The sequence below is a fragment of the Borostomias antarcticus genome, assembly GCF_949987555.1.
Source record: "Borostomias antarcticus genome assembly, chromosome: 25".
Classification (NCBI taxonomy): Eukaryota; Metazoa; Chordata; class Actinopteri; order Stomiiformes; family Stomiidae; genus Borostomias; species Borostomias antarcticus.
The window spans coordinates 983,414-1,005,908 of record NC_140258.1 but is presented as its reverse complement, the minus strand read 5'-3'; the positions used below and the strand labels follow the sequence as shown (position 1 = coordinate 1,005,908).

The following is a 22,495-nucleotide window of genomic DNA, read 5'->3' as shown; positions in this document are numbered from 1 at the left end:
TCGAGGGCACTTAACTGCACACTGGAGTGAACCTCAACATGGAGCATATCCCTCAGAGAACAGAACCTCAACATGGAGCATATCCCTCAGAGAACAGAACCTCAACATGGAGCATATCCCTCAGAGAACAGAACCTCAACATGGAGCATATCCCTCAGAGAACAGAACCTCAACATGGAGCATATCCCTCAGAGAACAGAACCTCAACATGGAGCATATCCCTCAGAGAACAGAACCTCAACATGAAGCATATCCCTCAGAGAACAGAACCTCAACATGGAGCATATCCCTCAGAGAACAGAACCTCAACATGGAGCATATCCCTCAGAGAACAGAACCTCAACATGGAGCATATCCCTCAGAGAACAGAACCTCAACATGGAGCATATCCCTCAGAGAACAGAACCTCAACATGGAGCATATCCCTCAGAGAACAGAACCTCAACATGGAGCATATCCCTCAGAGAACAGAACCTCAACATGGAGCATATCCCTCAGAGAACAGAACCTCAACGTGGAGCATATCCCTCAGAGAACAGAACCTCAACATGGAGCATATCCCTCAGAGAACAGAACCTCAACATGGAGCATATCCCTCAGAGAACAGAACCTCAATGTGGAGCATATCCCTCAGAGAACAGAACCTCAACATGGAGCATATCCCTCAGAGAACAGAACCTCAACATGGAGCATATCCCTCAGAGAACAGAACCTCAACATGGAGCATATCCCTCAGAGAACCGAACCTCAACATGGAGCATATCCCTCAGAGAACAGAACCTCAATGTGGAGCATATTCCTCTGAGAACAGAACCTCAACATGGAGCATATCCCTGTGAGAACAGAACCTCAACATGGAGCATATCCCTCAGAGAACAGAACCTCAACATGGAGCATATCCCTCAGAGAACAGAACCTCAACATGGAGCATATCCCTCAGAGAACAGAACCTCAACATGGAGCATATTCCTCTGAGAACCGAACCTCAATGTGGAGCATATTCCTCTGAGAACAGAACCTCAACATGGAGCATATCCCTGTGAGAACAGAACAACAACATGGTGCACATCCCTCTCAGACACACTCTCAAACCCTTCACATGGCTTAGTCGTGCGTGGGTGTGAAGTGTGGAATGTGAAGGAAAAGTTGTGAGGTTTAATTTGGAGCCGCGTGACACATCAGTGGACAATCTATCACAGCATGAGACGCTTTCATGAAAAACAACCTTTACAACACATATTGTACACACACACAGACACACACACACACACACACACACACACACACAGTGGCATAGGTTTGATTTGAGCTTTGGTAGGGACACCCTGGGTTGTTGTTGTTTCACGTCGTCTGGATTGAATCTGGGTGGTGGCCGAATCAGATTAATTTCCGTCGCCACTGATTGGGCAATGTGACAACGAATGACAAGGTTTATCCACAAAATCTGTTGAGTCAGACTATAATCTCACCTGTAACCCTGATGCATCTCCTGCCTCTCCTGGTCCTGCCTTTCTGCTGCTTTGACCCAAAAATGACAATTTTTGTCTTATTTTTTTCTGATGGCATTTTGCCCTCCACTCACCATAAAAGGGAAATGATTGACAATATCAAACTACTTGCAGACATGAAACACTCTTTTCCGTGTAGCCTACAACCTATTCTGTGTAGCATATGAAATATGAACATAATTACGCTGGACTTGGACTATTGAACTGAACTGCATAAACAAGCCAGACGTCTCATCTCGTTTGTTTAGCCTGTTATGCAATTCAGTGGGCGAGTGAACCTAGCTAGTCATTGCTCAAACCTAGGAGTTTGCAACGGTTATACAAAAACTGATTTATTACTAGCTAAAGACAACTGTTATGACAACATTACAGCACCTTATCTCTGCCTCAGCAAACGTTTACGAGACCTAACGTTATAGGTAATAGCTACAGTAGCTAGCTCTGACTAGCTGCACCACCAGCTAGCACTGACATTACAGTTTAAATAGGCATTTAGTAATAATACAGAAAAATAATTGCCGGTCAACATATTTTATTCCCTATTGTTCAATAACTTCAATCTTACTTGCTGCCTAATCAAAATCCTGCTGTTGCCGACAGTCGATGCTGGATGTGCTGTGAGCTGCTGAGCTGGCGAGGCCTCGCTGGGTCACAGAGGTGAGGGGAGGTGGGGGGGAAGTAGGCTACTGTACGTTGTTGATTGGATAGCTTGCTGAACGCAGCTGTCAAACATGCCTTAATTCCAAACCGTTTTGCTTTCGCAAGTTGTGAATGGTAATTAAAAACTACAGTTTTCACTCTGTGTTATTTTTTGGTAGGGACAATTTGTGTTTCCGTGGCTTTGGTATGGACATGTCCATAGCGTCCATACCTACAACTACGCCTATGCACACACACACACACACATACACACACACACGAAGACACACGCACACACACATTTTCACAAAAAATAAACCTTTACAACACAGACACAGACGGGGGGGTGGGGGATGGTCAGGGGGGTGGGGGGTAGTCAGGGGGGGGGGGGGGATAGTCAGGGGGGGGGGGATAGTCAGGGGGGGGGATAGTCAGGGGGGGGGGATAGTCAGGGGGGGGGGATAGTCAGGGGGGTGGGGGATAGTCAGGGGGGTGGGGGGTAGTCAGGGGGGGGGGGATAGTCAGGGGGGTGGGGGATAGTCAGGGGGGGGGGGGATAGTCAGGGGGGTGGGGGGTAGTCAGGGGGGGGGGGGGTAGTCAGGGGGGGGGGGATAGTCAGGGGGGTGGGGGATAGTCAGGGGGGTGGGGGGTAGTCAGGGGGGGGGGGATAGTCAGGGGGGTGGGGGATAGTCAGGGGGGGGGGGGATAGTCAGGGGGGGGGGGGATAGTCAGGGGGGTGGGGGATAGTCAGGGGGGTGGGGGGGGTAGTCAGGGGGGGGGGGATAGTCAGGGGGGGGGATAGTCAGGGGGGGGGATAGTCAGGGGGGGGGGGATAGTCAGGGGGGGGGGATAGTCAGGGGGGTGGGGGATAGTCAGGGGGGGGGGATAGTCAGGGGGGGGGGGATAGTCAGGGGGGTGGGGGGGGTAGTCAGGGGGGGGGGGATAGTCAGGGGGGGGGATAGTCAGGGGGGGGGATAGTCAGGGGGGGGGGGATAGTCAGGGGGGGGGATAGTCAGGGGGGGGGATAGTCAGGGGGGGGGGATAGTCAGGGGGGGGGGATAGTCAGGGGGGGGGATAGTCAGGGGGGGGGGATAGTCAGGGGGGGGGATAGTCAGGGGGGGGGGATAGTCAGGGGGGGGGGGGATAGTCAGGGGGGGGGGATAGTCAGGGGGGGGGGGATAGTCAGGGGGGGGGGGATAGTCAGGGGGGTGGGGGGGGTAGTCAGGGGGGGGGGGATAGTCAGGGGGGGGGATAGTCAGGGGGGGGGATAGTCAGGGGGGGGGGGATAGTCAGGGGGGGGGATAGTCAGGGGGGGGGATAGTCAGGGGGGGGGGATAGTCAGGGGGGGGGGATAGTCAGGGGGGGGGATAGTCAGGGGGGGGGGATAGTCAGGGGGGGGGATAGTCAGGGGGGGGGGATAGTCAGGGGGGGGGGGGATAGTCAGGGGGGGGGGATAGTCAGGGGGGGGGATAGTCAGGGGGGGGGGGGATAGTCAGGGGGGGGGATAGTCAGGGGGGGGGGATAGTCAGGGGGGGGGGATAGTCAGGGGGGGGGGATAGTCAGGGGGGGGGATAGTCAGGGGGGGGGGATAGTCAGGGGGGGGGATAGTCAGGGGGGGGGGATAGTCAGGGGGGGGGGGATAGTCAGGGGGGGGGGATAGTCAGGGGGGGGGGGATAGTCAGGGGGGGGGATAGTCAGGGGGGGGGATAGTCAGGGGGGGGGGATAGTCAGGGGGGGGGATAGTCAGGGGGGGGGGATAGTCAGGGGGGGGGATAGTCAGGGGGGGGGGGGGATAGTCAGGGGGGGGGGGATAGTCAGGGGGGGGGGGGGATAGTCAGGGGGGGGGGGATAGTCAGGGGGGGGGATAGTCAGGGGGGTGGGGGATAGTCAGGGGGGGGGGGATAGTCAGGGGGGGGGGATAGTCAGGGGGGGGGATAGTCAGGGGGGGGGGGATAGTCAGGGGGGGGGATAGTCAGGGGGGGGGGATAGTCAGGGGGGGGGGGATAGTCAGGGGGGGGGGGGATAGTCAGGGGGGGGGGGGATAGTCAGGGGGGGGGATAGTCAGGGGGGGGGGGATAGTCAGGGGGGGGGGGATAGTCAGGGGGGGGGGATAGTCAGGGGGGTGGGGGATAGTCAGGGGGGGGGATAGTCAGGGGGGGGGGATAGTCAGGGGGGTGGGGGATAGTCAGGGGGGGGGGGATAGTCAGGGGGGGGGATAGTCAGGGGGGTGGGGGATAGTCAGGGGGGGGGGGGATAGTCAGGGGGGGGGATAGTCAGGGGGGGGGGGGATAGTCAGGGGGGGGGGGGATAGTCAGGGGGGGGGATAGTCAGGGGGGGGGGGGATAGTCAGGGGGGGGGGGGATAGTCAGGGGGGTGGGGGATAGTCAGGGGGGGGGGGATAGTCAGGGGGGGGGATAGTCAGGGGGGGGGGATAGTCAGGGGGGTGGGGGATAGTCAGGGGGGGGGGGGATAGTCAGGGGGGTGGGGCATAGTCAGGGGGGGGGGGATAGTCAGGGGGGGGGGATAGTCAGGGGGGGGGGGATAGTCAGGGGGGGGGGGATAGTCAGGGGGGTGGGGGATAGTCAGGGGGGGGGGGATAGTCAGGGGGGTGGGGCATAGTCAGGGGGGGGGGGATAGTCAGGGGGGGGGGGGATAGTCAGGGGGGTGGGGGGCATAGTCAGGGGGGGGGGGATAGTCAGGGGGGTGGGGCATAGTCAGGGGGGGGGGGATAGTCAGGGGGGGGGGGGATAGTCAGGGGGGTGGGGGATAGTCAGGGGGGGGGGGGTAGTCAGGGGGGGGGGGGTAGTCAGGGGGGGGGGGATAGTCAGGGGGGTGGGGCATAGTCAGGGGGGGGGGGATAGTCAGGGGGGTGGGGGATAGTCAGGGGGGGGGGATAGTCAGGGGGGGGGGGGGATAGTCAGGGGGGGGGATAGTCAGGGGGGGGGATAGTCAGGGGGGGGGGGGATAGACAGGGGGGGGGATAGTCAGGGGGGGGGGATAGTCAGGGGGGGGGATAGTCAGGGGGGGGGGGATAGTCAGGGGGGTGGGGGATAGACAGGGGGGGGGGATAGTCAGGGGGGGGGGGGATAGTCAGATCACCGCCATCTGATTCATGTGTGCTGCTTCAGAACAACGGTGCAGGGGTTTGATAACGACGGTGCAGGGGTTTGATAACGACGGTGCACGGGTTTGATAACGACGGTGCAGGGGTTTGATAACGACGGTGCAGGGGTTTGATAACAACGGTGCAGGGGTTTGATAACGACGGTGCAGGGGTTTGATAACGACGGAGCAGGGGTTTGATAACAACGGTGCAGGGGTTTGATAACAACGGTGCAGGGGTTTGATAACGACGGTGCAGGGGTTTGATAACGATGGTGCAGGGGTTTGATAACGACGGTGCAGGGGTTTGATAACGACGGTGCAGGGGTTTGATAACGACGGTGCAGGGGTTTGATAACAACGGTGCAGGGGTTTGATAACGACGGTGCAGGGGTTTGATAACGACGGTGCAGGGGTTTGATAACGATGGTGCAGGGGTTTGATAACGACGGTGCAGGGGTTTGATAACGATGGTGCAGGGGTTTGATAACGACGGTGCAGGGGTTTGATAACGACGGTGCAGGGGTTTGATAACGACGGTGCAGGGGTTTGATAACGACGGTGCAGGGGTTTGATAACGTCAGACAGACACCCTGCCTTTACACCATCCAGCAGCCTTCCAAACGACACGCATCAAAACCGGTTGTCCTTATCAGAGGACAACCTCCCCCCTCTGGCTGGCTGGGACCCCGGACCAGCAGGTTGCCTCCCCACCTGTACAGGGCCATCTAAGGCTGATATCCCCTCCACCACTGCACCAGGGCCGGAGGTGGGAAATCCTTTTGCTTGGATTCAGCTGTTAATCTACTTTAAGGTTGAAGAGGGAACGCGTGCAGCTGGAAACCCAGACGTAATTGCAGTCAGAAAGCTAATGAGTCATTTAGCCCTGGAAACACTAAGCTAATCCGCCTGGTTCTGATGTCGATGTCTTTGTGGGCAGATAGTTCAGGATCCAAGCCTCGTTTGCAAAGGAAATTACACAGACTTGTGTCTTTCTAAAGCCGGTCGAACAAAGTGATCATTAAGAGAGCTGCATGTAATGAGATGCAGTAATACCACAGCTATTGTGCTGCTGCTATCAGGAAGGCCCTGCTGCTTCAACATTCAACATTAGCATCGCAATCACTGGAATTGAGTTCCAATACACTACCTATACTCTTATAATTTCCCCTCAGGGATCAATCATCCATCCGTCCGTCCATCCATCCGTCCACGTCTGTCTGTCTGTCTGTCTGTCTGTCTGTCTGTCTATCCATCTTAAGCAGCTGATCGTAAAACCACATGCACAACTGCTATCACATGCATAAACATGCCCAAGCTCTACATCTAGATCTATTAAAGGGGTGATCTAGATCTATTAAAGGGGTGCTCTAGATCTAGATCTATTAAAGGGGTGATCTAGATCTATTAAAGGGGTTCTCTAGATCTATTAAAGGGGTTCTCTAGATCTATTAAAGAGGTGCTCTAGATCTAGATCTATTAAAGGGGTGCTCTAGATCTATTAATGGGGTTCTCTAGATCTAGATCTATTAAAGGGGTGCTCTAGATCTATTAAAGGGGTGCTCTAGATCTATTAAAGGGGTTCTCTAGATCTATTAAAGGGGTGATCTAGATCTAGTAAAGGGGTGCTCTAGATCTATTAAAGGGGTGATCTAGATCTATTAAAGGGGTGCTCTAGATCTATTAAAGGGGTGATCTAGATCTATTAAAGGGGTGCTCTAGATCTATTAAAGGGGTGATCTAGATCTATTAAAGGGGTGCTCTAGATCTATTAAAGGGGTTCTCTAGATCTATTAAAGGGGTGATCTAGATCTATTAAAGGGGTGATCTAGATCTATTAAAGGGGTGATCTAGATCTAGTAAAGGGGTGCTCTAGATCTATTAAAGGGGTGATCTAGATCTATTAAAGGGGTGCTCTAGATCTAGATCTATTAAAGGGGTGATCTAGATCTATTAAAGGGGTTCTCTAGATCTATTAAAGGGGTGATCTAGATCTAGTAAAGGGGTGCTCTAGATCTATTAAAGGGGTGATCTAGATCTATTAAAGGGGTGATCTAGATCTAGTAAAGGGGTGCTCTAGATCTATTAAAGGGGTGCTCTAGATCTATTAAAGGGGTGATCTAGATCTATTAAAGGGGTGATCTAGATCTATTAAAGGGGTGCTCTAGATCTATTAAAGGGGTGCTCTAGATCTATTAAAGAGGTGCTCTAGATCTAGATCTATTAAAGGGGTGCTCTAGATCTATTAATGGGGTTCTCTAGATCTAGATCTATTAAAGGGGTGCTCTAGATCTATTAAAGGGGTGATCTAGATCTATTAAAGGGGTGATCTAGATCTAGTAAAGGGGTGCTCTAGATCTATTAAAGGGGTGCTCTAGATCTATTAAAGGGGTGCTCTAGATCTATTAAAGGGGTGATCTAGATCTATTAAAGGGGTGCTCTAGATCTATTAAAGGGGTGATCTAGATCTATTAAAGGGGTGCTCTAGATCTATTAAAGGGGTGCTCTAGATCTATTAAAGGGGTTCTCTAGATCTATTAAAGGGGTGATCTAGATCTATTAAAGGGGTGATCTAGATCTATTAAAGGGGTGATCTAGATCTAGTAAAGGGGTGCTCTAGATCTATTAAAGGGGTGATCTAGATCTATTAAAGGGGTGCTCTAGATCTAGATCTATTAAAGGGGTGATCTAGATCTATTAAAGGGGTTCTCTAGATCTATTAAAGGGGTGATCTAGATCTAGTAAAGGGGTGCTCTAGATCTATTAAAGGGGTGATCTAGATCTATTAAAGGGGTGATCTAGATCTAGTAAAGGGGTGCTCTAGATCTATTAAAGGGGTGATCTAGATCTATTAAAGGGGTGATCTAGATCTATTAAAGGGGTGCTCTAGATCTATTAAAGGGGTGATCTAGATCTATTAAAGGGGTGCTCTAGATCTAGATCTATTAAAGGGGTGCTCTAGATCTATTAAAGGGGTGATCTAGATCTATTAAAGGGGTGCTCTAGATCTAGATCTATTAAAGGGGTGATCTAGATCTATTAAAGGGGTGATCTAGATCTATTAAGGGGGTGCTCTAGATCTATTAAAGGGGTTCTCTAGATCTATTAAAGGGGTGCTCTAGATCTAGATCTATTAAAGGGGTGATCTAGATCTATTAAAGGGGTGATCTAGATCTATTAAAGGGGTTCTCTAGATCTATTAAAGGGGTTCTCTAGATCTATTAAAGGGGTTCTCTAGATCTATTAAAGGGGTGATCTAGATCTATTAAAGGGGTGCTCTAGATCTATTAAAGGGGTGCTCTAGATCTATTAAAGGGGTGATCTAGATCTATTAAAGGGGTGATCTAGATCTATTAAAGGGGTGCTCTAGATCTATTAAAGGGGTGATCTAGATCTAGTAAAGGGGTGATCTAGATCTATTAAAGGGGTTCTCTAGATCTATTAAAGGGGTTCTCTAGATCTATTAAAGGGGTTCTCTAGATCTATTAAAGGGGTGATCTAGATCTATTAAAGGGGTGCTCTAGATCTATTAAAGGGGTGCTCTAGATCTATTAAAGGGGTGATCTAGATCTATTAAAGGGGTGATCTAGATCTATTAAAGGGGTGCTCTAGATCTATTAAAGGGGTGATCTAGATCTAGTAAAGGGGTGATCTAGATCTATTAAAGGGGTGCTCTAGATCTATTAAAGGGGTGATCTAGATCTATTAAAGGGGTGATCTAGATCTATTAAAGGGGTGCTCTAGATCTATAAAAGGGGTGCTCTAGATCTATTAAAGGGGTGATCTAGATCTATTAAAGGGGTGATCTAGATCTAGATCTATTAAAGGGGTGCTCTAGATCTAGATCTATTAAAGGGGTGCTCTAGATCTAGATCTATTAAAGGGGTGCTCTAGATCTAGATCTATTAAAGGGGTGATCTAGATCTATTAAAGGGGTGCTCTAGATCTATTAAAGGGGTGCTCTAGATCTATTAAAGGGGTGCTCTAGATCTATTAAAGGGGTGATCTAGATCTATTAAAGAGGTGCTCTAGATCTAGATCTATTAAAGGGGTGATCTAGATCTATTAAAGGGGTGCTCTAGATCTAGATCTATTAAAGGGGTGCTCTAGATCTATTAAAGGGGTGATCTAGATCTATTAAAGGGGTGCTCTAGATCTAGATCTATTAAAGGGGTGCTCTAGATCTATTAAAGGGGTGATCTAGATCTATTAAAGGGGTGATCTAGATCTATTAAAGGGGTGCTCTAGATCTATTAAAGGGGTGCTCTAGATATATTAAAGAGGTGCTCTAGATCTATTAAAGGGGTGCTCTAGATCTATTAAAGGGGTGATCTAGATCTATTAAAGGGGTGCTCTAGATCTATTAAAGGGGTGATCTAGATCTATTAAAGGGGTGCTCTAGATCTAGATCTATTAAAGGGGTGCTCTAGATCTATTAAAGGGGTGCTCTAGATCTATTAAAGGGGTGCTCTAGATCTATTAAAGGGGTGATCTAGATCTATTAAAGGGGTGCTCTAGATCTATTAAAGGGGTGCTCTAGATCTATTAAAGGGGTGATCTAGATCTATTAAAGGGGTGATCTAGATCTATTAAAGGGGTGCTCTAGATCTAGATCTATTAAAGGGGTGCTCTAGATCTATTAAAGGGGTGATCTAGATCTATTAAAGGGGTGATCTAGATCTATTAAAGGGGTGCTCTAGATCTATTAAAGGGGTGCTCTAGATATATTAAAGAGGTGCTCTAGATCTATTAAAGGGGTGATCTAGATCTATTAAAGGGGTGATCTAGATCTATTAAAGGGGTGATCTAGATCTATTAAAGGGGTGCTCTAGATATATTAAAGAGGTGCTCTAGATCTATTAAAGGGGTGCTCTAGATATATTAAAGAGGTGCTCTAGATCTATTAAAGGGGTGATCTAGATCTATTAAAGGGGTGCTCTAGATCTATTAAAGAGGTGCTCTAGATCTATTAAAGGGGTGATCTAAATCTATTAAAGGGGTGATCTAGATCTATTAAAGGGGTGCTCTAGATCTATTAAAGGGGTGATCTAGATCTATTAAAGAGGTGCTCTAGATCTAGATCTATTAAAGGGGTGATCTAGATCTATTAAAGGGGTGCTCTAGATCTAGATCTATTAAAGGGGTGCTCTAGATCTATTAAAGGGGTGATCTAGATCTATTAAAGGGGTGATCTAGATCTATTAAAGGGGTGCTCTAGATCTATTAAAGGGGTGCTCTAGATATATTAAAGAGGTGCTCTAGATCTATTAAAGGGGTGCTCTAGATCTATTAAATGGGTGATCTAGATCTATTAAAGGGGTGCTCTAGATCTATTAAAGGGGTGATCTAGATCTATTAAAGGGGTGCTCTAGATCTAGATCTATTAAAGGGGTGCTCTAGATCTATTAAAGGGGTGCTCTAGATCTATTAAAGGGGTGATCTAGATCTATTAAAGGGGTGATCTAGATCTATTAAAGGGGTGCTCTAGATCTATTAAAGGGGTGCTCTAGATCTATTAAAGGGGTGATCTAGATCTATTAAAGGGGTGCTCTAGATCTAGATCTATTAAAGGGGTGCTCTAGATCTATTAAAGGGGTGATCTAGATCTATTAAAGGGGTGATCTAGATCTATTAAAGGGGTGCTCTAGATCTATTAAAGGGGTGCTCTAGATATATTAAAGAGGTGCTCTAGATCTATTAAAGGGGTGCTCTAGATATATTAAAGAGGTGCTCTAGATCTATTAAAGGGGTGCTCTAGATATATTAAAGAGGTGCTCTAGATCTATTAAAGGGGTGATCTAGATCTATTAAAGGGGTGCTCTAGATCTATTAAAGAGGTGCACTGAGGATTGTCTCTCAAATGTGAGAAATACATGGCTTGTGCATTTTTGCGTGTTTGTCTTAATGGATATATGGGATCTTAGTCAATCAAATCCCGAGTAGCAGCAATGCTGGACCCACCATCCTGCCAGCCTACGGTCCAGAAAGCTCACCAGCCAAATGACCGACCAACCAACTCACCCTCCAGAACGTGTATGCACCATCACCCTACACAAATTATGCGGGTTATTTGTCCGCCTTTGAAAAGTAGGTGTAATCCAGTTGCGCATAACCCACCAGCCTACACATAATATCACCTGTTAATTATGAACATATAGGTTTATGAACTGCATGCATGGGGAAGCAATTATTATTAAATATTTTCGATAATCCGATATCCGTGCAACACTCTTACCGTGATGCGGACGATGACTGTGGCCTGTCCCGGGGGCATAACCCCTCCCACGTCAACAGCCTCCACCTGGAAGGTCAAGTTGGCCCCCAGGCCCATGGTGGCCAGGTGCTCGAAGTCCAGGGTCTGTAGCATGGTCACCTGTCCTGTCAGAGGGTTCAGAGAAAACAGCTCTCTGGCTGATTCAGTCTTGATCCGGTACGTCACGTTGGAGAAGAGGTCTGCATCCACTGCCTGTGAGCAGGAGAGAGGAGGAGAGCAGGAGGGGGAGGAGAGAGGAGGAGAGCAGGAGGGGGAGGAGGAGAGAGGAGAGAGGAGGGGGAGGAGGAGAGGAGGGGGAGGAGGAGAGAAGAGGGGGAGGAGGAGAGGAGGAGAGAGGAGAGGAGGGGGAGGAGAAGAGAGGAGGAGAGCAGGAGAGAGGAGGGGGAGGAGGAGAGAGGAGGAGAGCAGGAGAGAGGAGGGGGAGGAGGAGAGCAGGAGAGAGGAGGGGGAGGAGGAGAGAGGAGAGGAGGGGGAGGAGAAGAGAGGAGGGGCAGGAGGAGAGGAGGAGAGAGGAGGGGGAGGAGGAGGGGGGAGGAAGAGAGGAGGGGGAGGAGGAGAGAGTAGGGGGAGGAGGAGAGAAGAGGGAGGAGGAGAGGAGGGGGAGGAGGAGAGAGGAGGGAGAGGAGGAGAGAGGAGGGGGAGGAGGAGAGAGGAGGGAGAGGAGGAGAGAGGAGGGGGAGGAGGAGAGGAGGGGGAGGAGGAGAGAAGAGGAAGAGGAGGAGAGAGGAGGGGGAGGAGGAGGGGGAGGAGGAGAGAGGAGGGGGAGGAGGAGAGAGGAGAGAGGAGGGGGAGGAGGAGAGGAGGGGGAGGAGGAGAGAGGAGGGAGAGGAGGAGAGAGGAGGGGGAGGAGGAGAGAGGAGGGAGGAGGAGAGGAGGGGGAGGAGGAGAGAGGAGGGGGAGGAGGAGAGAGGAGGGAGAGGAGGAGAGAGGAGGGGGAGGAGGAGAGAGGAGGAGAGAGGAGGGGGAGAGAGGAGGAGAGCAGGAGAGAGGAGGGGGAGGAGGAGAGGAGGGGGAGGAGGAGAGAAGAGGGGGAGGAGGAGAGAGGAGGGGGAGGAGGAGAGGAGGGGGAGGAGGAGAGAGTAGGGGGAGAAGGAGAGAAGAGGGAGGAGGAGAGGAGGAGAGGAGGGGGAGAGCAGGAGAGAGGAGGGGGAGGAGGAGAGGAGGGGGAGGAGGAGAGAGGAGGAGAGCAGGAGAGAGGAGGGGGAGGAGGAGAGGAGGGGGAGGAGGAGGGGGAGGAGGAGAGAGGAGGGGGAGGAGGAGAGAGGAGGGGGAGGAGGAGGGGGAGGAGGAGAGAGGAGGGGAGGAGGAGAGAGGAGGAGGAGGGGGAGGAGGAGAGAGGAGGGGGAGGAGGAGGGGGAGGAGGAGAGAGGAGGGGGAGGAGGAGAGAGGAGGGGGAGGAGGAGAGAGGAGAGAGGAGGGGGAGGAGGAGGGAGAGGAGGAGAGAGGAGGGGGAGGAGGAGAGAGGAGGAGGAGGGGGAGGAGGAGAGAGGAGGGGGAGGAGGAGGGGGAGGAGGAGAGAGGAGGGGGAGGAGGAGAGAGGAGGGAGAGGAGGAGAGAGGAGAGAGGAGGGGGAGGAGGAGAGAGGAGGGGGAGGAGGAGGGGGAGGAGGAGAGAGGAGGGGAGGAGGAGAGAAGAGGGAGGAGGAGAGGAGGAGAGGAGGGGGAGGAGGAGAGAGGAGGGGGAGGAGGAGAGAGGAGGAGAGAGGAGGGGGAGGAGGAGAGGAGGGGGAAGAGGAGAGAGGAGGGGGAGGAGGAGAGAGGAGGGGGAGGAGGAGGGGGAGGAGGAGAGAGGAGGGGGAGGAGGAGAGAGGAGGGGAGGAGGAGAGGAGGGGTAGGAGGAGAGAGGAGGGGAGGAGGAGAGGAGGGAAGCCAGGTGTGAGAGTGTGACAGATGAAAAAAGTGGAAAAGATGTGACACTCACTTGTTCAATGAATACTAAATGCTTCTTTTTATAGTATGTTTTCTCTCAGTGGGAAACTAATATATGAGGCACTGATCAAATGAAGCAAGGAATAGTTTAGTTTAGTTGGCTTGTTGCTTTTAAATGATAATGTTCTCAAAGGAGAAGCTGTCTTTCTATACAATGTCTATACAGTAGGACTCAGAGCAGGCATGCACGCACACACAAACACGGACAGACACACGGACACACACACACACACACAGCTGAAAAAGTCAAGGTGGTATTGAGAAGCTGTCAGATGGAGGCCTATAGTGGGTATACACGGGGGAGTGACATACGCTGATATCAAACAGATCAAGAACAGCGATGAATGAATGAGGAGGGAAGAGGAATGTTCTCTCTGGGGGAGAGGCAGGGGTGGAGGTTTCCTCAGGCCAGAGACGGACCCGTCGCTAGGATCTCTTCATCGGCTGCCCCCCACACTAGATTAGTGTTGTCGCGCTCCAAATGTCACTCAAGCTCCACTCCCACCAGCACCCCCCCCCCTTCTCTGCTTGTATTCCTCTGTGAACTAGATGTCACTCACAGTCTGATGTCAGTCACAGTGAGAATACTGCCAGTTACTCCCGCTCTGCTCAGGCTGGTCTCTACACGCCGGGGTCTCTACACGCCGGGGTCTCTCCACGCTGGGGTCTCTACACGCCAGGGTCTCTCCACGCCGGGGTCTCTCCAGGGTCTCTACACGCCGGGGTCTCTCCACGCCGGGGTCTCCCCACGCCGGGGTCTCTCCACGCCGGTGTCTCTCCACGCCCGGGTCTCTACACGCCGGGGTCTCTACACGCCGGGGTCTCTACACGCCGGGGTCTCTACACGCCGGGGTCTCTACACGCCGGGGTCTCTCCACGCCAGGGTCTCTCCACGCCGGGGTCTCTCCACGCCGGGGTCTCTACTCTACGTCCAGCCTAGCCTACTATGCGCCAGCAATCACGTGCATTTCCCAAATGCAACACAAAACTGCTTTCAATCTTCTTGTATTAACTAAGATTTCCGCTGGATCCCCCCCCATAGACTGATTGAGCTCTAACATCCACAAAATACTTTAGTGACAGACGAAACATTTCCTCGTTGACTGCTGCCCAACGCATGGGCTTATCCACTCATGCTTTCAAATGCGCAGTTGAGGAGAATGGACCTCATTCCTGAACGCAGTTAAGAAGAAGTTAAGAAGAAATTTCGTCTTAACTCCACTTACAAAGTTCCCGGGACAATTCTGACATTCCTGAATGGTTTCTTATCTCGGATTTGGTCTTATCTAAGAACAGGATTTAAGAACGCGGAAATGCAGTCGTAGGTAGGCCAGATTGGAGTGTGCCCGTTCACAAGGGCTGAATTTATGAGAAATCCGAGGTGATTGCGTTCACATCAATTCTACAGACATCCTAGGCTTGAAAAAATAATAATAATAAATACGAGAATATTTGTATCATTTCCAATTACGTTTCACATTTATAGTCATGATTCTACGAGATATCTGGTGTCCTAAAATAAATAAAATCACTACACAAACACTGCAAATGACAGTGAATGAATAAATAAGCTCTAAACTCAGTCGCTATACTCAGACTCAGCACAACAGCACCTTATATTCTATAGTCCTCAGAATGGACACATCTACATTCTGTAAATAAACGTGATTAATATGCTTAACTAAAATATATATGCCTACATAATATAGATAGGGCATATCAATATCCACAAGTAGCCTACTCATGCATTTAACTAAACTGTACAATTAAATCATCTGCTCTCAGCACTTCATGTAGGCTATATATTTTGCCCTTTGTATTAAAAGTCCACATACGTCTTGTTTTCTTTTTTTTTCAACTTGCTTAAAGTCGCACTGAAACGGACGTTTGAGATCATCTAATTTCCCGTGTTTCCGACGGAAACAAGCTATGAGGGTGGGACATGTGTTTAGAGGAATTTGATTGGAACATTGACAAGTGGACGGGTTTTAAGAACAGATTCGATAGAAGGATATCATTGATTGATGGGTGGATGTCGTGAGATTATTGGCCTAAAATCTAAGGGACCTGTTGTCGTCATTGCACGTGACCTACCGTTTTCCAGGAAGTAAGAAAGTATATACTTTGATATAAGATTACAACAAAAGTAGAATTTTGTCAAATGTTTGGCATACATCGTTGAATAGGTGAACAGTATGACCAATTATGTGAACCAAAATGGGACAGAATGTTTTTTTCATTTTAGTGCGACTTTAAGCTTAGTGTCCATGTTATAAGAGCCAGTGGAGAAACATCTCACTGCTCATTTTACTGGTATGTTGCGTGATAATATGTCGAATTTGCACGTGAACTTGAACATCAATCAACTATTTTGCGCTGTCTGGGGATTCTGTGTGCACACAACGCTGTAGTAAGGAGCTGGCGGGGCATTTATGCAAATCCAGGTGTACGAGAACGCGCATTCAACTTAAGAAGGGGAGCACAGCTGAGAACACTTTGGCGGTTTAGGAACACATTTCCACCCATTCATGAATCCGGCAGGGATCTTTCTTAGGGTTGGTCTTACGAAGTTCGTAAGAAGACATTTAAGAAGACACTTGAAGGAGTAGTAAAGGGAAAATGCATGTTTAGCCCTGTTTTAAGGTTACTTATGATCATGTACAATGGTTCAGATCAAAACGTTGACAAAACTAGCACTTTTGAGAAAGTCTGACAATTGCTCTTCCACCATTTTGGTCCAAAACGGTGGTCATACAATGGATGTGGGTGGGCACCTTGAAAAATCTTTCAAAAACATGTTAAACTCTCGATTTCAAAGACAAGAAGCTCACCGAGGGGGTAATTGGAGTCCGTTGGTGTTCTGACATCAAATTCGCCGCAAAGTATGAATCCTGTAGGGTTTTATTGATCATTTTATGAAATCCATTGACTTGTATTGAAGCGACCGTTGTAGATGTGTAGATCAATCCACAGAGGGGATTCAGGAAGCGGAACTACTTACGGTAGCTATTGTTATTGTTTATGTTGCTAGGCTACCTAGTTTGCGGAGGTTTACACACGTATGTGCTGCGACTAAATAGTTATATGCTAAATATTTAAAAAAGGCTTTCCAGATGAACTAGAATCTTACTTTATGGCGAATTATATGTCAGAACGCCAACTAACACCTCGGTGAGTTTCTTGTTTTTGAAATTGAGAGTTTAACATGTTTTTTGAATGATTTTTCACGGTGCCCACCCACATCCATTGTATGACCAAAACGGTGGTAGAGCAATTATCAGATTTTCTCAAAAGTGCTAGTTTTGTCAACGTTTTGATCTGAACCATTGTATATCTGATTTGACTCCCAAAATTCAGAGTTGGGTACAGCCCTAGAGGGATCCCTGCCTAAAGCTGCACAGCATTGTGGGAAACGCCAGCTTTTAGTCATACTTCCAGTAAACTACTCTGACAGTAAGAAGGTTTACCCCTCCATGGCGCGTTTGAAATGCTAAAGGGTTTTAAATGGAAGCCAAATCGCCTGATATCTGCAGATGCTTTGAAGTTAAACAATGTTAAAGGGTGAGTTTTATACAGCATCTCTTTGAAGCCCTGCCCCCTTGCTGGGCAGAGAGAGAGAGAGAGAGAGAGAGAGAGAGAGATCCTCATAGCCATTGCACCAACACACCTTAAGCCGAGGAGCAGATATACATACGTACTTAAAACACACACACACACCTATCACACGCACACACACACACACACACACACACATCTATCACACACATACACATACCTACAGTATCACACACACGCACGCACAGTCATCCCCCACTCACGGTGAGGACCAGGACCACGCTGCCAACAGGGCTGTTCTCGGGCACGTTGGCCACGTAGATCTCCTGGGAGAAGGCAGGGCTGTTGTCGTCAATGTCGGTGACCTGGACGGAGAGGGTAAGGTAGGTCCGACGGGGGTCCACCGCCCCGTCCGACGCCTCCACCACCAGGTCGTAGTGGCTCCGCCCCTCCCGGTCCAGCGGCGCCCGAGTGAAGATGCTGCCGTTGGCCGTGACCGTGAAGAGATCCGGGTGGTTGATGATCCGGTAGCGCACCTGGCCATTGGGGCCCAAGTCTGGGTCTGTGGCCTGGGGGAGGGGGGAGGGGGGCATTAGAGTGGCTCAAAAACACACAGAGACTGTGGAGCGGTCGCTAATATGGAGGTGAGTTTACAGAGAGACACAAATCAACAAAACGCAAAGTACAATAAGCTAAGCTACATTATAGGTCTAGAGCCATGGACTTAAACTATGTGACTGAAGGAAGGACCTCAAGCTTTAGAGTCTGTTGGAAGGTATTCCAAGTATAAGGAGCATCATGGAAAAAAGCAGCCCTTTCAAGTTCACAATGCACTCACAGAACCCTAAGAACAAGCCGGTCATTTGATCAGGTCTGGTATATGGGGGATTTTTTTTTTTCTTAAACAGATTGTTGAGGTTTGTTGTTGAGTTTCATTATTATTATTATTATTATTTTTAGCAATAGTAGTAGTATTACTATTATTATTATTATAAGTATTATTATTATTGCAGCTGTGTTGATCCTGCAGCAGCTTTCCTTTATTTGCAATTGATGTCCAGGATTGATTGCCATACGCACACATACATACACACACACACACACACACACCAATGACTAGGCACACTCAGCTCTTATATATTCAATAGGGACTTTAAGCAGACGCAAACATTCCAACGCGTTGCCGTAGTGGTGGAAATCCATTATCACTAAGCAACAAAGTCATTCTGCAACAGCTACTTGTTGCGGAAAACGACGTGGCTGAACATTTTTGGCTGGCTACAATGTCTCTTAAAATGGCCAGAGAACATTTGATACGTATATGCTTTAGAGGACGATTTAATATCAGATGAGGAGTTTGTTTGGCTGTATGACATGAACAGGTCCAGCAATTTATATTTGCCAGATTAGATGACATGTCTCTATACAAACGAGAAAATCAGTCAAATTAGCGAGTATTTTTAAAGGTGTAGTAAAGGGAAAATGCATGTTTAGCCCTGTTTTAAGGTTACTTATGATCATATACAATGGTTCAGATCAAAACATTGACAAAACTAGCACTTTTGAGAAAATCTGATACTTGCTCTACCACCGTTTTGGTCATACAATGGATGTGGGTGGGCACCTTGAAAAATCATTCAAAAAACATGTTAAACTCTCGATTTCAAAGACAAGAAACTCACCGAGGTGTTAGTTGGCGTTCTGTTCATTCTAGTTCATCTGGAAAGGCTTTTTAAAATATTTAGCATAGAACTATTTAGTCGCAGCACAAACGTGTGTAAACGTCAGCAAACTAGGTAGCCTAGCAACATAAACAATAACAATAGCTACTGTAAGTAGTTACGCTTCCTGAATCCCCTCTGCGGATTGATCTACACATCGACAACGATCGCTTCAATACAAGTCAATGGATTTCATAAAATGATCAATAAAACCCTACAGGATTCATACTTTGCAGCGAATTTGATGTCAGAACACCAACGGACACCAATTACCCCCTCGGTGAGCTTCTTGTCTTTGAAATCGAGAGTTTAACTTGTTTTTGTTTTTCAAGGTGCCCACCCACATCCATTGTATGACCTAAATGGTGGTAGAGCAATTATCAGACTTTCTCAAAAGTGCTAGTTTTGTCAACGTTTTGATCTGAACCATTGTATATGATCATAAGTAACCTTAAAACAGGGCTAAACATGCATTTTCCCTTTACTACTCCTTTAACAAATATACTCATAATCTATGAAACTAACAGTATAATGTCATGTAAACTAAATGACTGTAAAATACGATCAGTACGGATAGTTACCTGCACTGGCGTATTAGTGAATACGGTTCTACCGTAGTACAGTATTAGTGAATACGGTTCTACCGTAGTACAGTATTAGTGAATACGGTTCTACCATAGTACAGTATTAGTGAATACGGTTCTACCATAGTACAGTATTAGTGAATACGGTTCTCCCGTAGTACAGTTGGGCTGCAACGCCACAGAACTCTAACAGAGTCAGGGACGCCCAAAGATAGTTCTCGAACGCCGTAGCCATCCCCCAAACCGTCGCTGCTTAAACTGCTGTGTGACATGTCAATGACATGATTAAACTGCTGTGTGACATGTCAATGACATGATTAAACTGCTGTGTGACATGTCAATGACATGATTAAACTGCTGTGTGACATGTCAATGACATGATTCTTTTACAAATATTTGTCCAGCTAAACATGATATTAAGGCCTGAATGTATCTGCGGCCTGGCGCCCCCTAAGGAGGGGCGGGACTCCAGTAAACACTCACGACTACTCATCTGCATGTTCAGAAGGCAGGCAGCCCATTCCTTCTGATCAAAGGGGAATCCATGAATGCTAGACGTACTTTTACCAGATATACAGAACAGCAGAGTGAGGACAGACGTGTACATGGGCCGCTCAGCAGCCACCCTTCAGGGGGGAGATCAGTAAGCTGCTTAACACATTCTAATTCCCTCGTGAGTATGACAGATCATTAATATGCCAGCATTGTGTGTGTGTGTGTGTGTGTGTGTGTGTGTGTGTGTGTGTGTGTGTGTGTGTGTGTATCTAATGGTTAGAGAAGTGTAGCCACTAATTCCTCTCCGATGTAATTAAAGCAGCGGGGCAGAGGTGGGGAGGGAGGAGGGAGGGAAGGAGAGAAGGAGAGAAGGAGGGAAGGAGAGAAGGAGAGAAGGAGGAGGTATGGGGTGAGGAGAGAGGGAGACTCCCTACTTTTAATCATTTTAAATCTTTGCTTTCTGTATTTTTAACATCTTGTTTTAGCTGAATCTCCTGATTTTTTTAATGTCTTTATCTTTTAACCTTTTACTTTGTTTGCCTTAGTGTTATTGTCTTATCACTGGCTTCTGTTTCTTGCATTGTTTCTACTCGTCGTCACTGAAAATGAGGGCAACCTCAGTGGCCTTCAAGTATAAATAAAGGCTTTTGAATTGAATTGAATTGAAGGAGGGAGAGTGAGGAGGGAGGGAGGGAGGGAGGGAAGGAGGGAGGGAGGGAGGGAGGGAAGGAGGGAGGGAGGGAGGGAAGGAGGGAGGGTGAGGAGGGAGGGAGGGAGGGAGGGAAGGAGGGAGGGAGGGAGGGTGAGGAGGGAGGGAGGGAGGAAGGAAGGAAGGGAGGGAGGGAGGGAGGGAGGGAGGGAGGGAGGGAGGGAGGGAAGGAGGGTGAGGAGGGAGGGAGGGAGGGAAGGAGGGAGGGTGAGGAGGGAGGGAGGGAGGGAGGGAGGGAGGGAGGGTGAGGAGGGAGGGAGGGAGTGAGGGAGGGAGGGAGGGAGGGATGGCTTTGGTACAGTTCCTCAGCCTCTAACAGAGGCAGACTGGGTTCTCAACCCTGGCGAGGAGGACAGAGCAGCACAAAGATAATTAAAAAAGAGGACAGGAGGAGAGAGGAGAGCCAGGGAGAGAGAGGAGAGAGGAGAGTGTGGAGGAAAGAGGAGAGCCAGGGAGAGAGAGGAGAGAGGAGAGTGTGGAGGAAAGAGGAGAGCCAGGGAGAGAGGAGAGGAGAGAGTGGAGAGAGGAGAGCCAGGGAGTGAGAGGAGAGGAGAGAGTGGAGGAGAGGAGAGCCAGGGAGTGAGAGGAGAGGAGAGGGGGAAGAGAGAGGAGGGGGGGGGGAGAGAGAGGAGAGTGTGGAGGAAAGAGGAGGAGAGGAGAGAGTGGAGGAGAGGAGAGCCAGGGAGTGAGAGGAGAGGAGAGGGGGAAGAGAGAGGAGGGGGGGGGAGAGAGGAGAGCGGGAAAGAGAGGGGGGGGGGGAGAGGAGAGTGGCAGAGAGGGTGGAGAGGGGGAAGGAGTGAGGAGGAGGGGAGGGTGGAGGGGTTCAGATGTGAGTCAGCAACAGTTTGCTTTACACAGTCTGATGAATGCTCAGAGAACAGGCGGGGCACTTACAACAGAGTAAAGACCAGGCTCAATAGGTACAAATGAAGTACAGCCTCTCTCTGCAGAGGAAATACATCATTACATTCACCACAGCACTCAGGGGACAAACAGAAACCCTGTTCAATTATACTCAATGAATCACTTCACTTTTATCCCTTCATTTTTACATATCCTGGTTTGCTTTCTGTGAAATGGCACACACACACGCTTGCACACGAGCACGCACGCGTGCACACACTCACACACACACACACACAGGCACACACATACACACACACACACACAGGCACACACATACACACACACACACACACAGGCACACACATACACTGTTCTGAGCTGCAGTCTGTATTTTACTGCACTTAAGGAAGAATAACTTTTACCTACAAAGCGATGGCACTCCAATGACATAGGCCGCGTTTCCCGAAACCCTTCTTAGCGCTAAGAAGCTCTTTGAGTCTTCTTACGGCTCCCAAAAGAAGCAAACGCGTTTCCCGAAACCCTTCTTAGCCAAAGATGTTCTTTCGTAAGAAGGTTTTGAAAGAGGGCTCTGGGGCGTTCTTAACACTCATCTTAGCGAGCAAACGCTCGCAGATCCAGCCGTGTCAGGAAAGAGAGATATTTATCTAACGCACATGTTCGTCTTATTGTGTTCCCCTTTTTTCTTTCTTTCATGCACCCTTTAGTGTTTAAAATTGGGGAAAACTTGAGAATCTCTCCTAATATGGTTACATGTGTTTTACCGTATCCCTTTAATTAGAATGGATTCCTTTTACAATAAGAATGTATTATTCTTATTATAAAAGGATAATTAAAAATTATTTTAAAAAAATAAAATGATATAGGCCTAGCACCTTTCACAGAACCCAAGGTCGCTTATATTTTAATTTTGATGCTGCTCTGTAGTTTTTCTCGCTATTTGATGAAGTCCTACTGCCTCCTACTTTACCAGGCTTTATATATCAAGCAATTTGAGCTGCAGTCCATGTCTGAAATAAATAAAGTTTAATTAAGTTTAACATCATGACCATGATTATTCTGCAACCATCCCACATCTGCATGCACATACAGTGTGAGATACAGTAGTTCATCCCC

The 22,495-nt window shown here is 48.9% G+C and overlaps 1 protein-coding gene across 1 annotated transcript in view; it reads right to left on the bottom strand.

Moving 5' to 3' along the window:
* Positions 1 to 22,495, bottom strand: part of LOC311325894 (protocadherin-15-like) — a gene marked incomplete at both ends in the record, with an annotated part of 380,555 nt that overhangs the window by 111,467 nt on the left and 246,593 nt on the right. The window contains 2 exons of the mRNA XM_084458712.1: positions 11,485 to 11,715; positions 17,270 to 17,575. Of these exons, the coding sequence (XP_084314838.1) occupies positions 11,485 to 11,715; positions 17,270 to 17,575 (537 nt within the window). The remainder of the gene's footprint in view (positions 1 to 11,484; positions 11,716 to 17,269; positions 17,576 to 22,495) is intronic.